Source organism: Cyrtonyx montezumae, unplaced genomic scaffold (genome assembly GCF_038088225.1).
Source record: "Cyrtonyx montezumae isolate F1298 unplaced genomic scaffold, pur_monq_1.0 scaffold_2, whole genome shotgun sequence".
In the NCBI taxonomy this organism is placed as follows: Eukaryota; Metazoa; Chordata; class Aves; order Galliformes; family Odontophoridae; genus Cyrtonyx; species Cyrtonyx montezumae.
This window is the reverse complement of record NW_027071936.1, coordinates 1,411,833-1,436,532: the sequence shown is the minus strand read 5'-3', so window position 1 is coordinate 1,436,532 and position 24,700 is coordinate 1,411,833. Positions and strand designations below refer to the sequence as shown.

General features: G+C 37.1%; 1 protein-coding gene across 1 annotated transcript in view; it reads left to right on the top strand.

Annotated features, from left to right (window-relative positions):
* The window catches only part of TLL1 (tolloid like 1), a 114,748-nt gene that overhangs the window by 60,541 nt on the left and 29,507 nt on the right, over positions 1-24,700 (top strand). The window contains exons 6-12 of the mRNA XM_065736220.1: positions 4,496-4,674; positions 6,162-6,267; positions 9,257-9,381; positions 13,974-14,089; positions 20,253-20,355; positions 22,321-22,437; positions 23,462-23,607. Coding sequence (XP_065592292.1) covers positions 4,496-4,674; positions 6,162-6,267; positions 9,257-9,381; positions 13,974-14,089; positions 20,253-20,355; positions 22,321-22,437; positions 23,462-23,607 — 892 coding nt within the window. The remainder of the gene's footprint in view (positions 1-4,495; positions 4,675-6,161; positions 6,268-9,256; positions 9,382-13,973; positions 14,090-20,252; positions 20,356-22,320; positions 22,438-23,461; positions 23,608-24,700) is intronic.

Below are 24,700 nucleotides of genomic sequence, written 5' to 3'. Positions count from 1 at the left end.
TGAAGGGTGGATTATAACAGATTCAAGCTAGAAAGCTGGAATGTTCTCAGCATCTATATTCAAAGTCACTGTCATCCTTTACCATCAGTGTTGTTTTATTGGTGGATACTTTACATACGACAAACAGTTTCATTTTCTGCAGCCTTAAACTACAGTTACTCGCCATCATCTGTTTTTTTGTTTGTTCTTTTATGATTTTGTGAGCAGTTAATTATTGAAAAGAGGTTTCTGAAGCTAATCTAGTAGTTTGAAATTGTTAAATTGTGGTAGTCATTTGTACCCATTAGCTGCAGATGTAAAAGGAACAATGCTATATTAATAGTCACGTGCTCTTAATAAAAATACAAAGTAAAGGTTCAAGCTTCTTTTTATATAGCGAGACCAAAGATAAAAAGGAAAGAGAAAAGAACAATTAGTAATATTGCTCTGGTATTTCAGTATGCCTTTGATCTGACTTTGTAGTAACTTTTGCACTCCATCAGAAGAATTAACTACTTCGTGTGACAATCTCTAGGTAACTTACTAACAGTAAGTTGCTGTACCCTCCAGTTTGGGTGTTTGGCAAAGATGCCTGAGATACAGAAAAATCAACCACTATATATACTTCTGCAGCATTTTTACCTTGTAGAAAGTTTACCTGCTCTGAAAGGTGCAGGTTTCAGTTGCATGGAAAGAGAAGTCCTTCACAGTTTTACTCAGTAATCTTTTTTGGTGTTGGGTTGGCTGATGTTGAGGTCTGTCGAGGGACAGGGATACTGTTACATCCCAAAGAATGTAATAATTTAATGATATCGTGACCCCACGTTACTTTTTTTTCCTTTACATTGATTTAAAAGCTTTTTTGACAAAAGCTGTGAAATAGCATTACTTGAAAGAAAGAATGTACTGTTCCAGTTGCTTCACTTTCTCTGTCATTTGTTTCTCTTTGCTTGCCACCATTGATCAGCTAGACCAATTAAATGGAATTAGAGATTCATAAATAGTTACTGCCTCTAACTGCTGTCTGGTGCAATAAAGATTAAAGAGATCGGGAGCTTTAAATTCTGTCCGTTGACTCAGTTAAAGGAGCGTGACGAGTGCTTATAAAGCACAGAGAAGTCTTGGCCTTCTGCCAGGCACACCTGGAATCAGACTGAAGACACTGCAAATTAATTTCTTCCGTGGATAGATTTCTTTATTTTAGTTTTTCTTGCCTTCCACCTCAGTGCAGTTGTTCCAGTGATCAGAATCTTGCAGCTTAATTGGATAAGTGCAGTGTGCTTGATGTGACGCTCAACCCAACAAATCCCCATGACCTTCTACTAAGTGTGTACTGATACTGTTATTTTAAGACTTGTCTTAATCCCAATTCTTGTTAGGCTGTAGAGAAAAACTAAGGAAGTTAGTTCAATTTTCAATTTTAACATAGGTAGAGAACCTCGACTCATTAATTTCAACTAATATGGAAATGGTGACCTACTCTCACAGAATGTGGATTACTTCATCTGATTGATTTTGTTTTCTGTCGTGACTTCCTGTAGACTGACAAGGTGAATGCCAAATCCCCTAGTACTTCAAAGCACTCATAACTAAGGATGATTATTTTCTAGAAGGCTTGAAGCCGGGTGTAGGACTGTGCTCAACGAATTAATTTGGTGTACATCACACAACTGCTTATGCCAATAAATTCAGACTTCAGCTGAGAGAAGTTCTTTAATGTCTTTTAAAATTAATGAAGTTGTATGAGAAAGAAGTTACTGCAGATTCTGCTACTTTTGAGAAAGTCTGTCCTCAATCATTCCCTCTGCAATAGGACGTGACAGTAAATAATACTGTGTATGAGGTTTAAAAACAGCAACAAATCTTTTCGATCCAAAGAACTATTATTTTACAGACACTTTTCATAGTAAACACGAATGAATAAAAGTGTATGAACTTTGGTAATTATGCTACTAGAAAGCTATTCAAATAGTTGAAGGGCTAGTGAAAGACAAATACCCAGGCAATAGGACAGTGAAAATACTGTAGTGCTTTAATTATGTTTATGTATTCACTTGTAGCGATAATATTTATTCTGCAAACAAGGGGTCTGAAAAATATGTTAAACAAAACCATGTCAACATATTAGGTGCAAAGGTGAAATCCACCGTGGAATTGTGAGATAAAGTGGTATAATTAGTCTTGTATTTCATCTTATTTTTGCTCTTTGTCTCTCCATTTTATTGCCTGCGTTGTATTTTTAGGGTGTGTCTTAAGGCAATACTTCTGCTACTATTATTTATATCAGTGCTTATTTCTATACCAAATACTGTACATACTTGTTTTGTGTTAGTGTAGTTTATATAGAGTGTGGAAATCAATACACAGAGGTGTTCTTTATTTTCTTTTATTATGGTGTAGAGGGGCAGCACATAAACCTGCAATGCACAGGATGATACCAGAGAGTCTACAATTCCTTTGCTTCTTAAGTAGTCACTAGAAAACACCTTAAGAAATTGATGTGTGGAAGTCACATTATTGCACAAGCAGGACTAGCTGTACTTAGGCCAAGGAAAATGGTGATTCATACCTATGCTTGCAACTGCCTGAATCAGGAAAGAAAGAGTTATAAGTTACACTTGGTTTGAGGGTAGGAATGTTTCAAAACCAGTCAAGATAACAAGAAATGAATATAATGTGAAAATTAATTTTCCCAACAGTATTTTTGAGATAGTTTTGAAATTCTTAATACAACTCTCTGAGGCTGCTTTAATAACATTTAGTCTATAAAATAAATGGTGTGGCTTTTGTAATTTCAAGATACTACTGGTGGTTTTTTTTATAGCTATCCTTCATTTTAACTTAGTCATTTTATCCTTCATTTTATTCACTAATACATAACCAGTTCACTAAGGATGGATGTTACAAGCTGAAGTGTCATGACAGCATTCCTCTAATATCCATATTTGATGGATTTAAAATTTTAGTTGTTTTAGACAAAAATCAGTGAAACAGACCAATCAAGACTGAATGTCAAGCCAATTAACCAAAGAGAAAACTCTGCCACCACAAAACCTGAAAGGGGGAAAACAGCAAATGTTGAAGACTGTGAAATTTAATGTACTATTGGAATTGCTCCCATAGTGGCCTTTTCTTTATTGGCCACAGACATGTATGAAGGATTGGATCATAGTCCATGCTAACATCAACCTCCTCAAAGACCAAATACAATATAGATGTTACTTCAGATTTTTGTGTTTTTAAAGGAGGAGATGGAGGTAAATTTCTATTCAGTACAGTTCTATTCCATCTGACAGACTGATGAATTACAGAGCAGAGATGAGAAATCAAGTTATTATTAAGGAATATAATGTTGGCTTGCAATACCTAAGATTTTCTGAAGTGAAAGAGAATCATAATTTTAGACTGATAAATCTGAAGTTACCTTCAATTTCTGCAGAATTTGCTCTATTCTCTCTTCACAATTTTGCTAGCTTAGTCAGCAGATGTCTTATCTAATGAAAAAGCAAGCAGACAAACTCTGATAAATGTTGACAGTGTGAATGCTGAGAAGGTATAATTTGTGGAAACGCAGCAAAAGAGTAACGAAACACAAGAGCACTTGTGAAGCAAATCTTATTATTATTACTATTTATTTTATTTTATTTTGTGAAAGTATGGCTTTCTGGGACTAACATTCTAAAAGTTTCTATTGCAACAGAACAGGAGTGGAAAAAGAAAAGATTCACCCATATTAAGAACATTCAACCTCCTCAGACAGGGTTGTTGCAAATGACATTATGCACCATCCACAGACAGATGAACAGAAAGTACAGAAAATATGGAGAGACTGCTAAGGGGGCAACACAGGATATTACATCTCCGGCAGGATATCTTCCTGCTGTTTTTTCAACTGTCTGCTAACAGAGGCAAAATGACTCTCTGAATGGGCTACTGTTTCATTTGCATCATTTTCTAAATAGAGTTAATAAGGAAGGGTGATTTTTTTCAAGTCAAAATATAGGAAACTTATCAGAGCTGAGTGACCACGACTACAGTGAGCGCTTTTGAGACATAAAGCAGAAGTATCGCACGGAGGAAGGCATGTGCATATCTTCTCCTGTCCCTTCTGCATGTCTTCGTTGGGGGTGTGTGGGCAAGAAAGCAGTGATGTCCATGGATAAGATGGTACTTCACTAAAGTGAACTTTATTCCTTGAGTGCAAGTGCATTACTGTGTCATTCGGAAGTACAAGACCACAGATGACAGATCTGTTAAACACAACTAACGTCCTGTGGAAGACCTTGAATAAAAAATGAAATGAAATAATGCCTATGTCCTTTATAAGGTATTCTGAATAATAAGTTGTCATTCCTGCACTAGTTCTACAGTTTGAGAGACTCAGAAACTTCAGTGTGTAGTTTTGCTACTTTATTTTGTTGTTTTTGTTTGGTTTTTTTTTTTTTGCAGATTTTAACTGAATTTCCAAAAATAATAGACATGAGAACATTCATCTGTATTTGTGTTTTAATTACAGGTGCTGTTCTTATGTGGGTCGAAGGGGAAATGGTCCTCAAGCTATATCTATCGGCAAGAACTGTGATAAATTTGGCATAGTTGTGCATGAACTGGGCCATGTGATAGGTTTTTGGCATGAACATACACGACCAGACCGAGATGACCACGTCACCATCATTAGAGAAAACATCCAACCAGGTGAGATGTTCTAATAAATATTTTGGGGGGAAATAACACCTTCATATTTTTGCTATTTCTTTCATTTGCTTTAGGCTTGTTTTTTTGTTTTGTTTTGTTTTCAGGAATGAATGCTCTGTAACAACAGCTGAAATGAGTGTTTGTTTGTTATTCCTCTTAGCTAGACTGATCTCAAGTGGCTTCACAAATAAAGTACTGCAACTAAAGTATAATCTTTTCTAAAGACCAGGCTGAGTAGCAAGCCATGAAGTATCGTTGGCTAGAAGGAGAGAAATAATAACCATACTCAAAATCTTTGAAGAAAAGCTATTGTAATTAAAGCCCTCTTAAGTCCTGTACTTTCCGTGGCTGAGAAAGGCTCTTGCTTTCACAGTCATAATGAATGTTTACTAGAAACATGCTGATACCTGTTTAGCTGCCTAGAAGACAGAGATTTTGAAAGGCAGCTGAACACTTTGAGTCCGTGACAATGTTCCCATGGTATTCAGATCTGAAACTCTGTTATCTGTGTGTCAGTCTAGATGCTGTGCCTATTTCTTGTGTCGCCTGGCCAAGATGGGAGGGAGCTAGGCATGCTCCATTTGAGTTCATAAGTACACCTGGTCTTTGTGAAACACTTATTTTGACCTTTTTGACCATTCTCTGCAGGGTTTGAGAATGGATGAAATTAGAAAATGTCTAGTGATAGCTTAGATTATTTGGCTGTCCCTAAAGAAAATGTTTTAGAAGAAAATAAATCTGAGGTGCGATAAATCTTGTGAGAACCCTGCCCATGACAGAGGATCACTTGTTAAACTTGAGAACTGCTAAATCAGATCACGACCACCAAAGTATTTATTTTTTGTTATGTTGTGCAAATGAAGTTGGTTAATAATGTTATTGCTACTGCAGTTGTTTTTCCATTTGTTTGTTTTGCAAGACACTGACTTGAATATGAATTGGAATAAGGAGTGCTTTGCGTCCGTGTATGAATGATTAAGTCCAAGAATTATGGATCTGGAATTATGAGCTAAATATTATTTATTTTGTTCTACCTATAAGTTGCTGAACTCTCAAAAATGTGACTTTCTTATATTTGCAGTACATGGGTGCTTGGCCTTCACTGAAGCAAAGTCACTTTAGTATCAATCTAGAGAATCTAAAAGGGGGATTCTTCATAAGCTCTTGCTGTCAAAAAAAACAATATTATCATTGTCTGGAATTAAGTAACAGGCCAGCAAATTTTCTGGATTCTACATGATTTATAGCATAACGTTTGGAGACATCATGGATTTGGCGAATGAGAACAGTCTTTCTAAATGTCACATATTTCAGACACGTCTGCTCTCTTGGTTAATAAAAGCACACAATTACTTCCAAATGATGACTAAGATTTATGACTGTCAGGGAGTGATCAGGTTAGGATCTTCAATGTTTTTCTTATCCTGTTTGGTTTTTGATCTTCTCAGAAAGAGATATTAGAGAGAATAATTATCAATCATCTTTAGGTCAGGAATACAACTTCTTGAAGATGGAGCCTGGAGAAGTGAACTCCCTTGGGGAACCATATGACTTTGACAGCATCATGCACTATGCCAGGAACACCTTCTCAAGGTTGGAGTCTCAGGTTATACCTTTTGACTTTTAATTCTATTCCTCTCTGTGAATGCTAAAAAGTGTAATTTTATTTGCTTGTTTATTTAAAACTATTCCATAATCATTTAAAATATTCATTGTTGTGTAGTGCACTTCCAGCAGTCAAAACATAGCTTAAGTTAGTATAAGTTAATTCTATTTTTGATCACCTTTCATTTCTGCTCAGTTTCAAGCAACCTATCAGTCTTGTTTCACTTCTTTAGATTTTAAGGTGATCTGGAAACATCATTTCATAGCGCTCATCTTCTTTTTGTAATACTTTATATCCCACATGCTTGTATTTAGAAAAACCAAATGCATAAGATGGTTAGGCATTTTAAGTATAATGTCATCTGCTCTCTTGGAGACAATTGTCCTTTGATGCATGACTTCTGAATAGCTATGGATTATGCAACTAGAACATGTTATGATAGTAGGAAATCTACCGTGCAGATCACAACCTTTGGAAAGGGCTGTATCCAAACATTTATAACAGAGACTGCAGTCCCTTCTGTACTGTTTGTACAAATATGGTTTTGATGACGGTACTAATATTAAGATGTTCTGCTTTCTTCATCCTGTTGCAGACTGGCCCATTCCAAACTTCATGGGTTTGCTCTGAAAGGCTGAATGTATTTGAGAAATTGTTCAACAAGCTGTTCTCCTAGACTGGCTCTGCTCTAGAGAAAAAGTAGAGCAGGAGTCTTCCCCCTGATTTCCTATTATATTTCATATCAAGTTGCAGTCCATCTCTCTACTTCTCTGAAGTGATTAAAGAAACGTGGATTTAAGAATGTCTGGAAGAAAACCTGTTAGGTCCTTATGGCATGTCATATAAATCAAATACAGCTTTGATTGAATAATAAATGAGTTATCTCCAGGCAGCCTGAGTTTCAGGAATAAACTGAAGACCCCCAAAAACCCCACCAGCCTTTGTAAAAGCATAACATATATTGATTAACTTTATTGTCTCCAAGATAGATGACTATTATTGAAAAAGTATATATATATATTTATGTACTACAAAAGAATGAATTCAGCATATACATTGTTTGTCCAGAAAGAGCATGGGAATTGAGCCACACGAGGTAGATATTAGCTACATTGCTTAATCCAGTTACAGATGAATTATCTCAAGCTATAAAAAGGTGCATAAAATAGAGCAATTTAACAAGCTGAAACCCTCCAGAGTCTTAGGGCAATGACAGCATAAGATAATTTGAATTCTGGGCTCTGATCTCACCGCTGTATTCCAAGCTGGAAAAAATGATAGTGCCATGAGTAGGCATGCCCTGCCCCAAGGTGCAAGAGGTTGTTAGTTCATGCTGTTTAAAAACAACCTTCCAAACCCTGAGGTCATGTATCGATCTGCAGTAATTTATCTTGAATGCACGAGTCATGCCCAGTGTGAAATATTGCCAACTGTTTGTCGTTATACTCTACTCTGGCTAAGTTGGAGAAATTACAAAACTTCATAAAGTTCTGGTTGCAAATGATAATATCCTTAATGCTTTATTAAAACTGTTACCAGTTGTTCTTTTATTAAAGTACATCCCAAAATAGTGCTGAGACTTCTGAGCAGATCGTTTTCACCTTTTTCAAAATAGTAATGGCATCTGTTTCAGAATGTACCAAAAATCTGTGGAAAATATAATTTAAAGATGACTTTTTTTTTTAATTATTAATGTCCCTTATTTCTAGAAACTGAATAACGTCATAAGTAGTTTATTTCAGAGGTCAGCATTGTGTTAGGTACTAAGCTGATTGTTTTTTTCTTTTTCCAAAATCTCTAGTAGTGCCAAAAGAAATCTGACTGGGTAAAGAGAGCACTATGTACCTCAGTACTCAACACGCTCCATCTATTATCATTTAAAAAGTGATGGATGTTAATAAGAAGCATTCATAACTACAGTGATCCTTGCTATTCATTCATTTTTTGGGGGGGCCTACATAATCCACATGTATAAAAAACAATTATACTTTTCAGTACTAGCCCTGCCAGGACAATAGAGTGTATCAAAAAAATTAAAGAACAAGAGAATGCAGAAACATATTAATCTGTTAAATACCGTTTTATTGGATTTTATGGATTTTCAAATCCTATAACATGATAACAGAACATCTTTGTACATTCTTCTTCTAAAATTGACTTTAGACTACCAGAATATTTGGAATAGTATTTAAAATTGGGGATATTTTGAATAAAACTACAAATTTGGAACAAATGTGACTAGGAGTAGTAGAGAATCATTTAATGTAAATATTATGGAAATCACATGTGGTAGGTTGACACGCATTGTTGTAAAGCTAGCAGAATCTGTCAAGCAAGCACTTAGGTTTCAAAAGCAGCAGCAGCTAGAGTAGAGTTAGGGCTGTTAAACACCTGTCAGAAAAATGGTTTGACATTAATAATAATAAAATGAAGGATCCAGTAAAACCAGGAATAGCTTCACATTACTGGGTTGACTTCTCAGTTGGCAAGCAGGACTGACTTTACTTGCTCCTACATTTGCAAGTCAAACATTAGGACTTCTAAAACTCTGTTAGAAATATGAACTTTGTGAATAAGAATTTTGTGACAGCGACTTATTAATGTATTTTATTTAAATTTACGATTAATTTTATCCATATAATGAGCTGAGCAGCAGTGCATTTTCCCTGTGTAGACAAATTAATAAGCACAAAATAGTAAGAGTTTTCCTTTCTCTAGTCCAACAGAAATACTAGTTTTCATCGATATACTGAAGATTCTTTTTTTGATAACTTTGTTTAAGGTTTGTCAACCCAATTAATTTTTCTGACTTGTTCTCTCTATTTAAAGTTATGCATTTTACCCTCTTACTTACGCCAAATAAGTATAGCATAATTCAACAAACAATAGCATAATTCATGCATCAAACTCTGCGAGCTTTATGACAGAAACCTGATAGGGTTTTTGGGGTCTATTTTTTATTTTTATTTTTTTTAGGGGCATGTTTCTGGATACCATTCTCCCTTCCCGTGATGATAATGGTATACGACCTGCCATTGGCCAGCGTACCCGCCTAAGTAAAGGAGATATTGCACAGGCAAGAAAGCTGTATAGATGTCCAGGTATTGCACCACAAACAAACAAAAAGCACATACTAGCAATTGTTTGACTTCATTTTTTCAAGAGGAATGATAATAATATCTTTGGGTCAGTTGTTCGTTAGTCTGTTTCCATGTTGGCAACTGACCTAGGCAGTTCAAGAGCTGAATCATGAAAAATCTTTTAGGTAAGGTTTCTCAAATGCAAAGCACTTAAAGACAGGTAAACTACATGAGACAACATTTAGTTTCATTCCATTTCAGTCTGTTTTCCTTAGCTGTTCGGTGACTGGAAAAGAAATAATGCTTGATGATACTTCTGGTTACGTATTTGCCGTGTAGAGCTTCAACTGGAAAAGTTGCTTTCAGTACACATCAGGTCTGGGGTCGTGTTTGTTTTCAATGTGAATAGAGGGCAGAATGAGCGAATTAAATTGCTTCAATCAACTCCAAACACAGTATAGTTTTTCCAAATTTTGTAAGTTACTACAAGCCAGGATAACTAAGCTATAAACTATGTGTAAACAGCTCTCTTTCTCTTCACTGGGTTCAAAGGAGTCTCCGTAACTTGTTTAAATCAGATACTTGGCTACGTTTTACCACCTGAACAATGCAGGGCTATAAAGAGGGATTGGGACTGAAGTGAAGGAGCTGCTTTAGATTTATACCTGTGTCAGTGTGATCTACTGGAGATCTCTGGCTTCTGATATGCATTATATTGCTGAAATATGCTTTTAGTTTGTGCTACAAGTACGTCAAATTATCATCTATATACAGAGAACATGCACAGTGTTTCTGGCTCTAACAGAGGATAAACTAACACATTTTCTACAGCAATTGTCCCTTCTGGATTAATTTCTCTTTCTTTTGATGCAGACTGTACTTGAGTAACAGCATTCTCTCTGGTAGCATTATTTGTAATAAGAGTGTATGGAGAGCAGTTATTTCATAAACACAGAGAATACAAATATATTTTGATAAAAGCCAAGTTTTGAAGGCAAAAATAGCATATGGAGTTTAGACCTCTGTGAATACAGCTGGTGTCTTATATCCCTTTGATAGAAAGTTAAAAAATAAAGCCTTCAAAAATCACCCTGGCAGTTGATTGCATAGGTGATTCTCTAGTAACTCGAACCTGCCAAGACAGGATGTGCTTTCTGAGCAGAAGTTCAAACGGTTATTCAGGAAGAAATGTGCTCTTCATATAATTAACGGACATGCGTGATAATGAGTTGTCCTTCCTTTAGATGTTATCACAGTCTTGCTGAGAGTTTCACAGTATTGTAAAACAGTTGTTGCTCAGCAGCAGTGTATGCTGTAGAATTTGCAGCACTGGTGAACGTCATTTCAGAGGGATAACAAAATGAACAGTGGTTGCAGGATCGTGCTCCTCTTTTGTGCTACTCTTTGGCAAACTTTGGGCCTTACTTTGGTGAGACAGCTTATGAAAGTGTTTTAAGAGTGACTGTGCAGTTGCAGTATTGTGCATGTTTCATATGGAGTTACAGTTACTCCTGCTGCAAGCAGCTTCTGGTTGGAGAAGCCTTTTCTGGGGCCCATGAACATAAAGCTGAGGTTGGGGATGCTGAAGAAAACAGCTCTGCAGTGAGGCAGCTGAGCCTCTTCAATGGCTTTAACTAGTCAGGATAGTCAGGGTCATTTTTCAGAAAAGGATTTAGAGACTGGGAATCAGATTTGGGGTCAGTGAAAGCTGTCTTTCATGAGCTGAGCAAGTGCCAAGACCCAGTGATGTATGCACAGCAGGTTTGATTTGTTTCTACATTTTTCTTACGATACTGCATGTACTGTCTGGATGGGAATGGTGCTGTGCACTGTAAACACTAGCAGGCTGCAGCAGTAGAAATCACTTTCTGTAATATAATCCTCCTTAATCTTTACAAAGAGGAAGAAAAAATAATTTCCCTTTCATTACCACAGAAAGGCCCAACAGAAGACGGGGCTTCTCAAGCTGTAGACTGGCTTTTGGTTGGAGCGTGTGGGGAGGGGGGGATAGCTGAAGTGCCATTTCTGTAAGTGCTCTAGACTAGCAAGAGTTGAAGATGCAATCTGACATGAAATATGCTAAAACTAGATCTGAGAAAAAAGAATTAAATAAATAGCCATTACCATCTTACTACTGCTACCTCCATTCCTCACTGTGGAATTACGGAATCATTAAGGTTGGAAAAGACCACTAAGATCATCCAGTCCAACCCCTGTCCACCCCCACCCTGCCCTCCAACCATGTCACTCATACCATTTTATAAACTTAATCACAAATAATGCAGTTGTACAGTCCAATTACGGAGATAAACCTGACATTTATTAATGATAAGATTTTAACTGTTTGATAACAGACCCATTGCAGGGAAATGTGCTTTCAAGCAAGAAGTGCCCAAATATCAACTTATCAACAGCAGCTCTGGTAGCCAGCCTGGTGTTCTGATCCCACAGATAGTTAATTCAGCTATTGATTAGCATGAGCTGTTCTTGTCACATATCCCTTGAGTAACCAGGAAGTTTTAATTAAAGCATAAATACTGTGACATACATAAAGACCAGAGTTATTTTATATAGTCTACTTGTGCTGGTTCTTAGTTGAAGTTACCCAATTAATTTTTTTCTTATGTTTGCTTTACGTTCAGAAATATTTCTGACAATTTTGATTTATTAGAGAGCTCCTAGGCGTTTATTATGGATAGAAATGAAGTCATTGAGTGATCTAGCTTTATGCTATATAGCTTCATTCTTTAGTTCTTACAAAAGGAAAGAGTTCAGTGGCAGTTATTTGAAGTTTTAAGTCTGTAGATAACTTCAGTTATGGTCTGACTTTTAAGTGTAGAGTCAGGAGTTGGACTCAGTGATCTTTAAGGGTTCCTTCCAACTCATGGAGTCCTATGATTCTTCCTCCTGCCCTTTTACTAACTCTAGAGGTGCATTTAATCTGACTGTATTCCTTCTGAGAGTACTTCAATGCAGCACAACCTCATTTTGAAGCCATGCATGGGGTGGGGGAAGAGTGAGAGAGGGTTCTCCGGGCAGTGAGCAGAGCATTTGGATTCAGGGTGTGTCGCTTTGGGTTCTGATTTCTTCTGCTCAGTTACAGCTGTTTTACTCTTGACCTTCTCTTAGGTGCTTTACATATTTATTGTAAGCTGTGTTACAGCCCAGTAGCGCTCAGGGAACCCTGTATAGCACTCTGTAATTTTCATTCATTGCCACGTTAAAAATAAATTGTGGTTAATTATGGGTATAGCATTTTTACTGAGAAGGTTTTATGTAGGAATAATTATTTAGCACTGAATACCTTCTGTAAGTATGTCATTTCCTATGGATGCCTGCAATTTTTAAGAGACAAAATGTAATTTTTTTTTTTAATGAAGAAACTTGTTGGGGTTTTTTTTGTCTATTTCATTTCTGAAGGACATGGTGACAGTAACTTCAGCTGTTAAATGTTTGGGAGGCTCCACCTATCTGCTTTCTTTCCTCACAATAAGTTGGAGAGCATATTAAATGCCTTAAATGTGGCTTATGTCTGATATTACAGTGTTGTCAGATTTCATCGTAGATGCATTTTAACATGACAGCCTTTACAGACACATTGTCTCTCTGTCATAAGCAATCTTTTGTCCCCTTTTATTTAAAGATGCTCCATATCTTTTATAATTCATTGAGATTTTGATGATACGTTGGTTCACCTGCTGGCAGTGGGGGGTGCTGTAATTTGAAAGCACTGAAGATCTGATTACACTGTCAGTCATGGGGTAATATTCCCCAATTCACATCTCTTATATTGCACCTGCAGTTCAGCAGGTGAAACAATTTGTCTGATGGTTGAAAAGATGGCTGACTGAGGTCTGACAGCCCACCAGAATCAGTTTTAATGGGGGAGAAGAGCAGGAGCTTCTAATGATGTATTTTAGTGTGAAGGGGAATTGTTAATCAGTCAGCCAGCAGATTGTAGCATGATTGACAGGCGAGATATGGGTGCTAAAACCTTTAAAATGAAGAATACAATATCTTTTGGTATTTTAGGACATTACATTTGCTTTGCTTTATTACCTCTGGAAATCATTGTTGCAGGAGATGCTATTGAATGTAAGATTTAAGTTTTCTATGCCAATATAATTGTGTGACTTTAGGTAAGAGCAGTCTCTCATGTGGGCGTAGTACTAAAATAAATGAAACGGGTGATGAAATTGCAATGTGGTGCAAATCGTGCCGTGCCAGCTTTTGTTGTGGGTTTTGTTATAGCTCGTAGAAGATGTGCCTGAGGGTGTGGCTAACTTTTTTTTCTTCTGCAAAATAAAGTCACATGTATAATTTTGCAGTTGATTGGCAGCAGTGACATTTTTAAGACCGCTCTAATTTTGGTTAAGTCAGCAGACAAGTACACAAGTAAAACAGTTCATGGAATAAAAACATCCTGTGTAAAATGGAATGAACGTCAAATTGGCTTAAAATCCCTGTTTTGAATAAATCATAAAATGAATAGTCTGTTTTCCATTCTGCATCTGCAGTGAGTTAAATGCGTTCTAAATAGGTATTGGAAAGACACATTTTTCTCTCTTAGGCACATTCAATTTCATATTTTTACTGTATTTTGATTCTTTCAGCCTGTGGAGAAACACTGCAGGAATCTACAGGCAACTTTTCTTCTCCAGGATTTCCAAACGGTTATCCTTCCTACACACACTGCATATGGAGAATCTCTGTGACCCCAGGGGAAAAGGTATTTTAACGTTCTCTCAGATTATCAGGTAGACACTATTTTAGAACAAAATGTTGTGTTTGTCCAGTTTTTCACTTACATTTAAGGCTTGCAAAAGAGCTGAAAATGGTGGTAAGCCATAGAAGGAAGTTTGAATGGGACCGTAAATGCTCTGCCATTGACTTGACCCCGTGGTCTGTGGGACTAGAAATGCTGTTTCATCCATTTGGTGGTTTCCTGTGTGAAAAGAAGTTCTGTTTTCTATCTGCTGCATGTTTGCATCGTGAAACCCCTTCAAAACTGGTTTCCAATGCAGCTGGTTCTTCTGTGCAGAGATGGAAGAGGTAGTAGAGGCTCCTGGATGGGCTCTTCTGCAGTACAGGCTGGGGCAAGTTGAGCTGCCTGGGGCTGGGAGCTCCTTATACTGAAAGAGACCTTTTGAAGCCTAAATACAGGAAACAAAATTTCATTTTAGATATTCCCCTGTGCATATTCTTATACTTTCCAAGTGTCAGTGTCAGGAAAAGATGCTTCCCTCCCGCCCCCCCCAAAAAAAATTATATATATATATATACATACATATAAAGACATAGGTCTGGGGAGAGCAGTAATGTCGGGAAAAGTGTGTGCCATGCTACTGAAAGCAAAACCTGTTCTTCTTGTGTATGCTTTCAAAACATGCTAGCTGAATCTTGTTTTAAATTATTGGCTCAAATAGTAGCCTACTTCAAAATAAATAAGGATAGAGAGAGCAATGGGACGTTTCACCTGAGATAAACCATGCAGGAATAAATACATTTATTTACCTGAAGCAGTAGCCAATATTAAACAAATATTGTTTAAAGCTTGAAATACTGGACTCTCCATTAGTATCAATACTGGAGACTCCAAAGAGGAAAAACACAGCATTTGCCCCAAGACATTCAGTTCTTCCACTCAGCGTTGGACATAGTTTTTCCCCAGCTGGATTACTTTATTTCTTTCAGGTTAGGGTCCTGGAAGACCCTGAGAATATGTGACCACGATGTGCTAATATATCCTGAGGAACTCTAAGAGCATTTGCCAGCGTGAGGGATGAGAGCAAAGTCATTTGGACTGCATTCACCCTCCTCTGGGCAGGATCCAGAGGCAGGAGGAAAAATAAACATGTTCAGAGGGTGTGGGTGGCTCTGCAGGTTACCAGGGAAAAACAAATGAAAACACGAATAAGAGAAGGGTTGCACAAAAGATGCAAATTAATCTAGATAGGTAATTTTATATCCCCATTATTTGTGCTTCTTCTTAGACACTGCTTATTAACAACCAAAGTGGATTAGGTTTCTTTCCTGTTTCTCGGCTAAAAAGAAATTCAAGCGTTCATCTGCGGTTACTATTGGCTTCCAAAAAGAATGTTTATGTATGAGCTGGAAAACGGGCAAAATTTATAGTGTATTCAAAACTTGGTGCAGCCATTGCTGTGGACATCAGTGCAACTGTGATGCATTTGGAAAACTATTATCATGTCTTGAGATTGCAACCGCCGTTGGAGCTGTACAAAAGCTTAAGCCTCCCTCTTGACATCAGCAGCGTAAGGAGACCAGCTCCCTTCCCATTCCAGCCTCCCCTCCAACGATGGTAACGACTGAACCTTGTTTTTTAGTTGCCATCTGACTCAATATGTCCTGTCTGTAGGGCACTGTTCTGACCTCAAGCTCTCATAGTCTCCATAGAATTCAGCAAGGATGATGTAAATTCTAGCTGTGCTAGTTTCAAAAAAATCTGTTTCGTCAGTGCTATTCCCACAGGAATAGTGTCTTATTGGAGATAAAGGATACTATTTGCAGCAAGTACTTGATCAGATAGCAGAAAAGATGTATTAATGTTAGTTAATGCATATAGCACAATACCTTGGACACATGTATTGTGCCTGATCCCATGTTTTCTCGGCAAATGTTAGGTAACGTATTAATATCATGAAGGGAAATAAATAATTTTTATCTTTTATTTTCTGTTTTGACCCCACTCAGTTTCTCAGAAATGCTGCATGGGGGTTAGAGTACGTACAAGTACATCACATCATGTTCTGAAATGTCAGCGAGCACTTCAGTCAACTAAAAATAAACTGAAAAGCATCAGTCCAGATTGTCTAGCTCTTGTCTCTTATTTACTGGGATTTAGCATTGTGCTGTTTGAGAATAGTTTAAAGGACTCTATTCTACCATGCTGCTTTCCACAGGTAGAGGCATCTCTGGTCTTTGTCTGGAAATTGAAAGAAGGATGGGATTGCGGTGGTATGCACTGGCTTCAGCAATTCTTTTATTGATAGAGATCATAAACTGTTAGTCCAGTCTGAAATACATGTGTCCTTATGACTAAAACAAGGCAGTTCATTCACCTTCTGCTTTTTCAGGAGATTTAAGACTACATGGTAAACAGCTGTATGCACTGCCAGCTGAGCTGTGCACAGTATATCTACAGAAAGAAAAATCTCTGTGTCAGGATGGTGCTTTTAATACTGTTTGTTCTCAGCCAGAGCAAATCTTTCCTTCTGGTGTGGAGAGATATTTTTGACGTAGGGCATTTCAGCTGTGCCAGTGCTTTTTTCTTTGTATCCGTCCCTTTGAATAGACTACAATACCTTCTATTTTTTCATTAACTTTTACGATTAATGATGAAAGCGGGCAGATAAGTCCTTAGTTGAGAGGGAAAAATTCCCCAGGAGAAAATGTCCTTAGTACTACTTAGTGTGTGTTATATATTCTAGGCAGTAGGAGGTATGATTTATTCTCTTTGAAGCTGCAATAGTACAACCGAATCAATTGTGCAATCAAGAATTCTTTAATTTTGCTGACAAGCACTCGTTGATTGCTGTTCATGTGAGCACTTTCAGCCATCTTGTTTCCTTGAACAAACTCTACCTTGTCTCTAGCTCTTTTAAATACTTTCTAGAGCTGCAAAACAGAATCTTACATATTCTTGTTTGGTTGGTGTCCAGAAATCATGCTGCGACAAGCTGAGGGTCCTACCTATGCACAGTTCTTGAATTCTGATTAACGTTAAGGAATTGCTGTATCATCAAATACTTTGGTATGTCAGAATCAGAAAAAGCTATGGAGGTTACTCCATGCAGTTGGAAAAGCAAAGACTCTTAAGGAGGCTTAACAAATTTCAATGGATTCTGTTTAGTAGCTCTTTGGGATAGTGACACGATCAAACCTAAGTAACATCACCCTTTACCCAGTGGATTTGATGGGTGGACTGTTCAGTGGACTAAAAACGGGCTGCGGGATCGAGTCCAAAAGAAAGGAGGTGAGCTGTAAGGTTCCTTTCTGAAAGAGAACAGCAGAGGAAGTCTGCTTAACCTGAACAGGTACATCTGAAATGTGAAAACAGTATTAAAGTTTAGTTCATGGAACCCACAGCGACACAGGACATCTAGAATCAAGTCTTGGATTTCTCAGTGGTACACGTTCTAGGAATTAAACAGTGAAAATGGGGATGATTTTCTTCCTGGGTTTCATTAAAAAGAACAGCTCTTCTGCCCCCCACAGGGAGCACCTTTTCTTCCTTCTGAATTCTTTGCATAGCTTCCGTTAGAAAAGTCTAATTGTTATAATTCACCAAATGATTAGATGTGAGAATTTCTGTCTTAATTATATGTTTTTGAGCAAATCCCCTATCTACATAACACAGGATACTATTATTTGGAACTGTATTTTTATTTTTTTTTCATTAGGACTTTATTAGCACCTTTTTTCCAAAGTTGAGAGAAGCAGAATCTGTACCCAAAGCCAGGGAATATGAATATTGAAATATAGATTAAAAACAAAATGGAATCTGTTCCTGAAAAAAATGCAGTATAAGGATTGCATATATATGCTTAAATATGTTCATTTCTATTGTTAATTACTATTGATACAAAGAGAAGAGGTTACACAGCAGTTGTTTGATTTCAGATCAGTCTATTTTTAGTCTTGGATCTCTGGATGGAATCCTACAACATCCTGACTATTCATCGTTATGGGTCTTTATGATCCAGAGTGCCAGTAACAGTTCTGGAGATAAACTAATATTATCTAAATGTTGTGGAGATTCCAAAGTGTCAAATTAAGATCAAAATGTACATTTTCTGTGTAAAAATATGAGACTAGGTTATTTCCTCACTTTTTGCTCCTATAGTAATATAAGGAAAGGGCAAAAAGACAGGGAGAGCAAACTTAATTTGTTGCTTTTGCTACACTGAAAATGTCCCAAAGCAGCCTGCAGGATGTTCCCAGGAAGCACACAGTGCTAGACACAGACTGGTTTCAGCAACCCTCGTGGAGATTTTGTGGTTGCAGTAGCATATTGTGGATATAAACATTTGGCCTTATCCAATCATCAGAACAGGTATCCATTTATTCGGTGCTATCCTGATGGTCCTTGGCATGCTTCATGGCTCATACCTTCATCCCACAAGGCTGGGACTGCCAAGGTTAACATGCCTCACTGTATGGGAGTTCTGCCTATTGGGATTTATGTGCAGCTTCACAGATGTTCTCTGTTACCTATCACGTCACCACAGTAAAGGCGAAAGCCCCACGTGAGCTTGGTTTTCCACCCAAACAAAACATTGCCAGCATTTACGTGAGGGGGGAAGATACAGTACGGATTTTAAGACAGTCAGAAGCTTTCCTGTTCTTTATGGAAAACAAAGGCGATTTTTCAGATTGTAATTACACGTGTATGTATTCTTCTTTGTTTGTTTGTGAGAAGAAGGTGAAAGCAAAACCCCTGGTAGCTCAATGCTAAGGCTTGTAGGGTTTATGCTATGAAAGCTTTCTCCACTGATGTTGTTTGGAGAGAAACTTCAACCACAGCACTCCATTAGAACCTACACAACGCCACCACTGAGCTTTATGTTAGCTTTACATGAGCTTCCTCCAATATCTGTTTTTCTTTTGAGAATTTAACAGTCTAAATTTTTTTTGGCCTTTCTTGCTTAGTACTGTAATCACAGTCTTTGGAGAGACATATGGTGCCTTTGGAAAAGATGGAAGAAAAGCATCCAGTATGACTTTATGGTCCCACTGTTATGATGCTATATTTCCTTCCTACGTAGAGCTGGACAAGGGGTAAATTCCTATCCTGCCAATTGACACAAACAACTGCTTCATAGGCTGCCATGGAGATATATTTTTGCACTCTGAGGTATTTGCTACTATGCAGCAATTCCTGCTTGGTTTATAATAGCAGGTTTCAATTGTGAGCTCCCAGGATCAAAACTAAAAATAGAACCACTTAATGCTCATCAGTGAGTAAAGAAGATTTCTGTAGTTAATCTGAAATATTTATGAATGTATGCTGAGGAAATGATCTCAAAGAAGATGCGTTCCTTTTCAAATAGACTTAAATCCAATTAAAGGATATGAATTGGAAATGATTTTGAAATACATAATATGAGTGATTCTTAATCTTCATATTTTAACTTATCTTTGAAATTGCAGGGCATAAGCAAGGACTGTCCCAGTCAGCTGGAGCCCAGCCTGTAGATAGTATGAACCTATGTTCAGACTAAAATCTACTTCATTGTTATAAGTGTAAATTTATGGTTTGAGATGAGCATTTTTAAACCAAAGTGGGACAGTGTGATGGTCCACAGTACTCCTGATATTATTGATTTAAAATATGCCCATTTTCTGGTATCCTCTGTAAAAGTGGAAGTCCAAGTTCCAAATTTCTAGATAATGCAAAGATCTCTATAAAAAGCTGTATTGTAGTTTCATTGCAAGTCTGAGTGAAAAGGGAATATGTACCACTTCTTTTTCGTACAAATTAACCAACCAAACCAATAAAAAAAAATTGCACCTGTCTCTGCAGTTTATAATAATAGAATGGAGAGGCAGAAGAACTGGCAAGAGAATGATCAAATGACATACTTAAAATGAGATCAAAACATCTTATTGCTCCATTTTTCAGAGAGAACCTCCTTGTAAGCAACTAAATTTGTCTTGAATGTTCTCAACTATGTAAAACTAAAGAAAACTTTTAATACTCCCATATAGATTTTTACTTGCTATAAGAAATAACTGAGGATAATTAAGTGTCTAAGCAGTTGAGATCCTGTTAAGTATGACCTCTAGCTTCAGACCTGCAAGGTGCCTTTGGGATTATTTTCCAGTATGAACCATACGTCATTTACTTACGCGTTCTCCTCTGATTGTAGATTGTTTTAAACTTCACTACAATGGACTTGTACAAGAGCAGTCTCTGTTGGTACGACTATATTGAAGTAAGAGATGGCTACTGGAGAAAATCACCTCTGCTTGGTATGTAATCTGTGAATGCTGCACTGACCATACTCATTCAATTCAGTGGACTTACTGCTTGCTACTGTAGACTTAATACTCCTGTGCATGTTTTTACTTTAGCTTCCTAGAATGTATATAAGCAAGGTGGGGAAAAAAAACCACTTCAGTGATCCCAAATACCTTGCTTACATGACTTCAAATCTCAAGCCTTCCATACAACTAGCTGTTGTCAGTACCTGTACCGCATTGCACTCTTCACGTGTGGAAAGAAGAAAACTACAAAATGTGCAACTTCTTGTATTGCTTATGAGTTTTTCCATAGATGGTTTGCAGAAATGTGGAAATAGTGTGATGATGACAGAGCTGCAGAGCACTTGGTGGGGAATCCATAGAGAATGCAATGAACACGTGCGAAGTGGGAACACCCACTTTACAAGTTGCACTTACCAGCACTGTTCCTGTGCTTTTTTATAAATAAATTACTCTTACATATTCTTTACTTCTTCGATGCAAAAGCAGTGAAGGATATACAAAACAATAATGACTTAAATCTCAAGAGTTAATTAATGTGTGGGAAGCTGAAGGTATCTTTCTCAATTCAGAGGGTTGGTGAGATTACATACCCCATCATGCCACCATGAGATCTAAGCCTGCCACATCCACACCTTCTTTGCTGATTACTCTTGAGTAAAAATAATTTAAAAAGAAAAGGAAAGCTATTGATTAATTTCAACTTCAGATAGTAAGGAATTTATAGCGGTACAATGCATTTTTATTTTGTTTTTAGTAGACCCAAATCTCAACTTCTACGTATTAGTAGCTTTGTGGGTAGGGATGGTGATAGGAGGATGGTTGGGCTAGATGATCTTGTAGGTCCTTTCCAACCTACTGTTTCTATGAATCTATATTGGGAATTAACGTCTAGCTCAGAATTCTTCTGAAGGATAAAATACTAATTCTGGACTTCATTTAAGTGAATTATTTTATTTTATTATGCATATCAGTATGTATGATCCTGTAAGCTATTTTTTTCATGCTGCCCAAGTGATTTCTGTACATGTGACCATCTCATCTGCGGGTTGTGTACTAGTCCTTTTCTCTGGACAGTTTAACTTAAAATAGCAAAGCCTTAATTTTTAAACTGTCAAGAAGGATAAATTTTCTCTTCCTCATAATTGGACCTTTCCTTGTTGGTTCCATAGACTTAGAATAAATAATATTAGTCAAATCCAGAAACTACTTTAGACATTCCATGGCCTTCAGCAGTTGAAAGGGGGGGGGAACTGTAAGAAACACGAGTCTCCGAATTCTTGGGTCAGGTTTGTTGTTGCGTTTAGAATTAAGCCTGAAACATTTATTTGCATCTTCTCTGCCACGGTGTAAAAACAACCCGGAAAGATAAAGTGGAAGTAGACACAGAGGAAAGATTTTTAATGGTAGTGCCTGTTATTTTTTGTTCGTTTGTTTTTGTTTTTTAATCTTAAAAAGGAAACAGTAAAGGCCAAACTGTAATTACCCTTTCTCTGTCACCTAGATAGAGATTTCCACTACCTAGGCTGAATTTAAGAGGATAACATAGTCCAGGGTCATTTGGATTTTAGTTTTTAAATCTCTTTGGATCTTAGACATGATGAGCAGTATTAGTGTGACCTGGATGTTACTCTCCTTAAGGTTAGTACCCACTCTGCCCTTCCAAAATGCCTGGGTCTGTGTCTGTACGATTTATAACAATCATTTTTCAACTTAGTTTCCCCAAGCTTTTTTCAACTTCAACTTGTTAGCCTGACAGCAATGAAACACTTCATAATAAAATCTTTGTGCATTTAGGACCTAATTGGCAGGAACACGTGTGCTCGTCCATAAGCATGTGAATAGTTCCACTGAGCCAGTTACATTACTCCTGTCTGTAATGTTAAACACATGTGTGAATGCTTGCAGCGTTTGAGGCAGCAGAAAATGCAGTTACTGGTTGCATGTTTTTAGGCAGGTTTTGTGGTGACAAACTGCCAGAAGTCCTTGCGTCCTCTGACAGCAGAATGTGGATTGAGTTCCGCAGCAGCAGCAACTGGGTTGGAAAAGGCTTTGCAGCAGTTTATGAAGGTAGGTATCATAAAGCAAAAAAAAAAAGATCTGCTTCTGGAGGAAAAAAATATTGACTGGATGCCTTTGGAAAAAAAAAATGTATATTTACATATAGGCATACACATGTAAGGTCAGAAATAGTAAAATGAAATCGGTATTTTATTAGTAAAAGGGAGTAGGTTGTGCCAGATTGGTAGATAAGACATTCTGAAACATTGTGGGATCAGATGTCAGGTGACCTCACTGATACTTTTCATAGTATTTTATGCCTGTTCTTTACTAAAGTAGATATTCACGTTCTTGTGCTCAGTGTATGGAAATAATTAGTTGAGTACTTTCTGTTCATTCTTCAGAAAATTTGACTAAAGTTTTCCATATGCTCTGGGATAACTTAATAAAGAGGCACTCCCACACACTGAGTCTATTACAAAGTCTACATTCACCTGTTGAAACTAAAATAGAGCCTGTTTCCTTACATATTGAATCCATGGTAGTAAATCCAAAGATTAAATTGCTCTTTACAGATATGTGATTATTGGTATGGATACTGAGAAAGTTCATTTATTTTTCACACAAATATTTGTCATTAATAAATGAACTATTTCTTCAAATTTAGTATAAACTTGTAGTGATATTCTGTAGGCCAAAATGTCTGAACTGTTTTAAAATACAAGGTTTCTCTTTTTTTTCCCTTCCCAAAAGTTAGTAAATGCTAAAGGTATATTAACTGTAATTTAAATGTGAACAAAGAGTAAACATTATTTTGACCATTGGGTTATATTCTGTAAAATATATAGGTTCAGATTATCAGTGATTTCAAAGTCTTCCTCAGCATTATAAATACATTTAACTACTAGATACGGTGATTTACAGCACTCACTGAATTGTGTCTAATGGTCTCAACGTTCATGGTTTGTCCTTGCTAGATTTGTAAGTATTTTCTTCCCATTAGTTTTAAAAAGAAGAGGGATGCAAATATGTCAGTTTGGGCATGGGGGACTGTAATTGTCGTTGTTGACTTCGAATTTCATGCTTCTACCAGCAATCTGTGGAGGTGAAATCCACAAAAACGAAGGCCAGATCCAGTCTCCCAATTACCCCGATGACTACAGACCAATGAAGGAATGTGTGTGGAAAATAACAGTGTCTGAAAACTACAACGTAGGATTAACCTTTCAGGCTTTTGAGGTAAACTGATTTAACCTAACTCAGAAAACCATCTAGTGAATAAATGGCAGTGACGTTCAAGTGAAATCCTTTTAAACCTGTGAGGAAATGTATGAGTTATCTATGAAAAATAACATCCAGAATACAGTTCAGCTCTCCGTGAGTTTTTCTGCAGAAATTTTCAAGAAGATTAAAGGTCTTTATATTATCTATGCTATTTGAGTTGGAATATTTCAAGTGCTGGCAATTGTTGCAGTTTAACAAATACATAATCCAGTTGAGCAAGTCTGGTTTAATAATCCTGTTAAATAGTAGGGATTTTGTGTCTTTGCTGGATCTTGTTAAAAAAAGAAGTCTCGAAAGACAACTTGTGTTGTTCAGCTTCTGTTTAAAAAAATAAGAAGAAAAAGAAAAAGGAAGCAAAACAGTACATATACAAATATATATATATGTCTACTTAGATTCAGTTTAGAAATGTATGTTTAGAAGGCAAAGAGAACAACTTCTGTGGTGAGTTTGTGTGCCCTTATCATACATCTTTCCATGCTTAACAGTAGTAAATAATAAGAACAAAAAAGAAAAACAGTATTCATGCTTTTAGATATATATATAAATATGTACATGTACTATACACTGGCTGGAAGTTTGTAGGTAAATTTAGGCCAGACTGTGGCCTGGCCTAGCACAGGCATGGTGAGCTCTTCCTACCCAAAGATCCTTCGTTCATTGCCCCTTGTCCTGCCACTGTCCACCCCTGAAAAGAGCCTGGGCCCATTCACCTGACTTTCTTTTAAGCACTAAGCTTATGTAGTTTACTGACAAATATGGAGCCTTACTTGTCTGCCATTGTTCCTCAGTGTTTTTTACTGCAATCATGAGAGAAATGACACTGCATAGGAGATTTCTGAAGCATGACCTCCGTGCAGATGCTTAGTTTTGATCTATGCACGTACTGCTTACACTGTTCAGCTCCATCTATACAGGGAAAATGAGAGCACCATTTTAGTAGTGGTAAAGGCTGCAGGAACGTATGTTACATTGCAGGTCTCCTGCAGGCTCTAGAATTTAAGGCACTCACTAGAGGCGAGTCATGGACTGACTCCTCCTAAGAAGA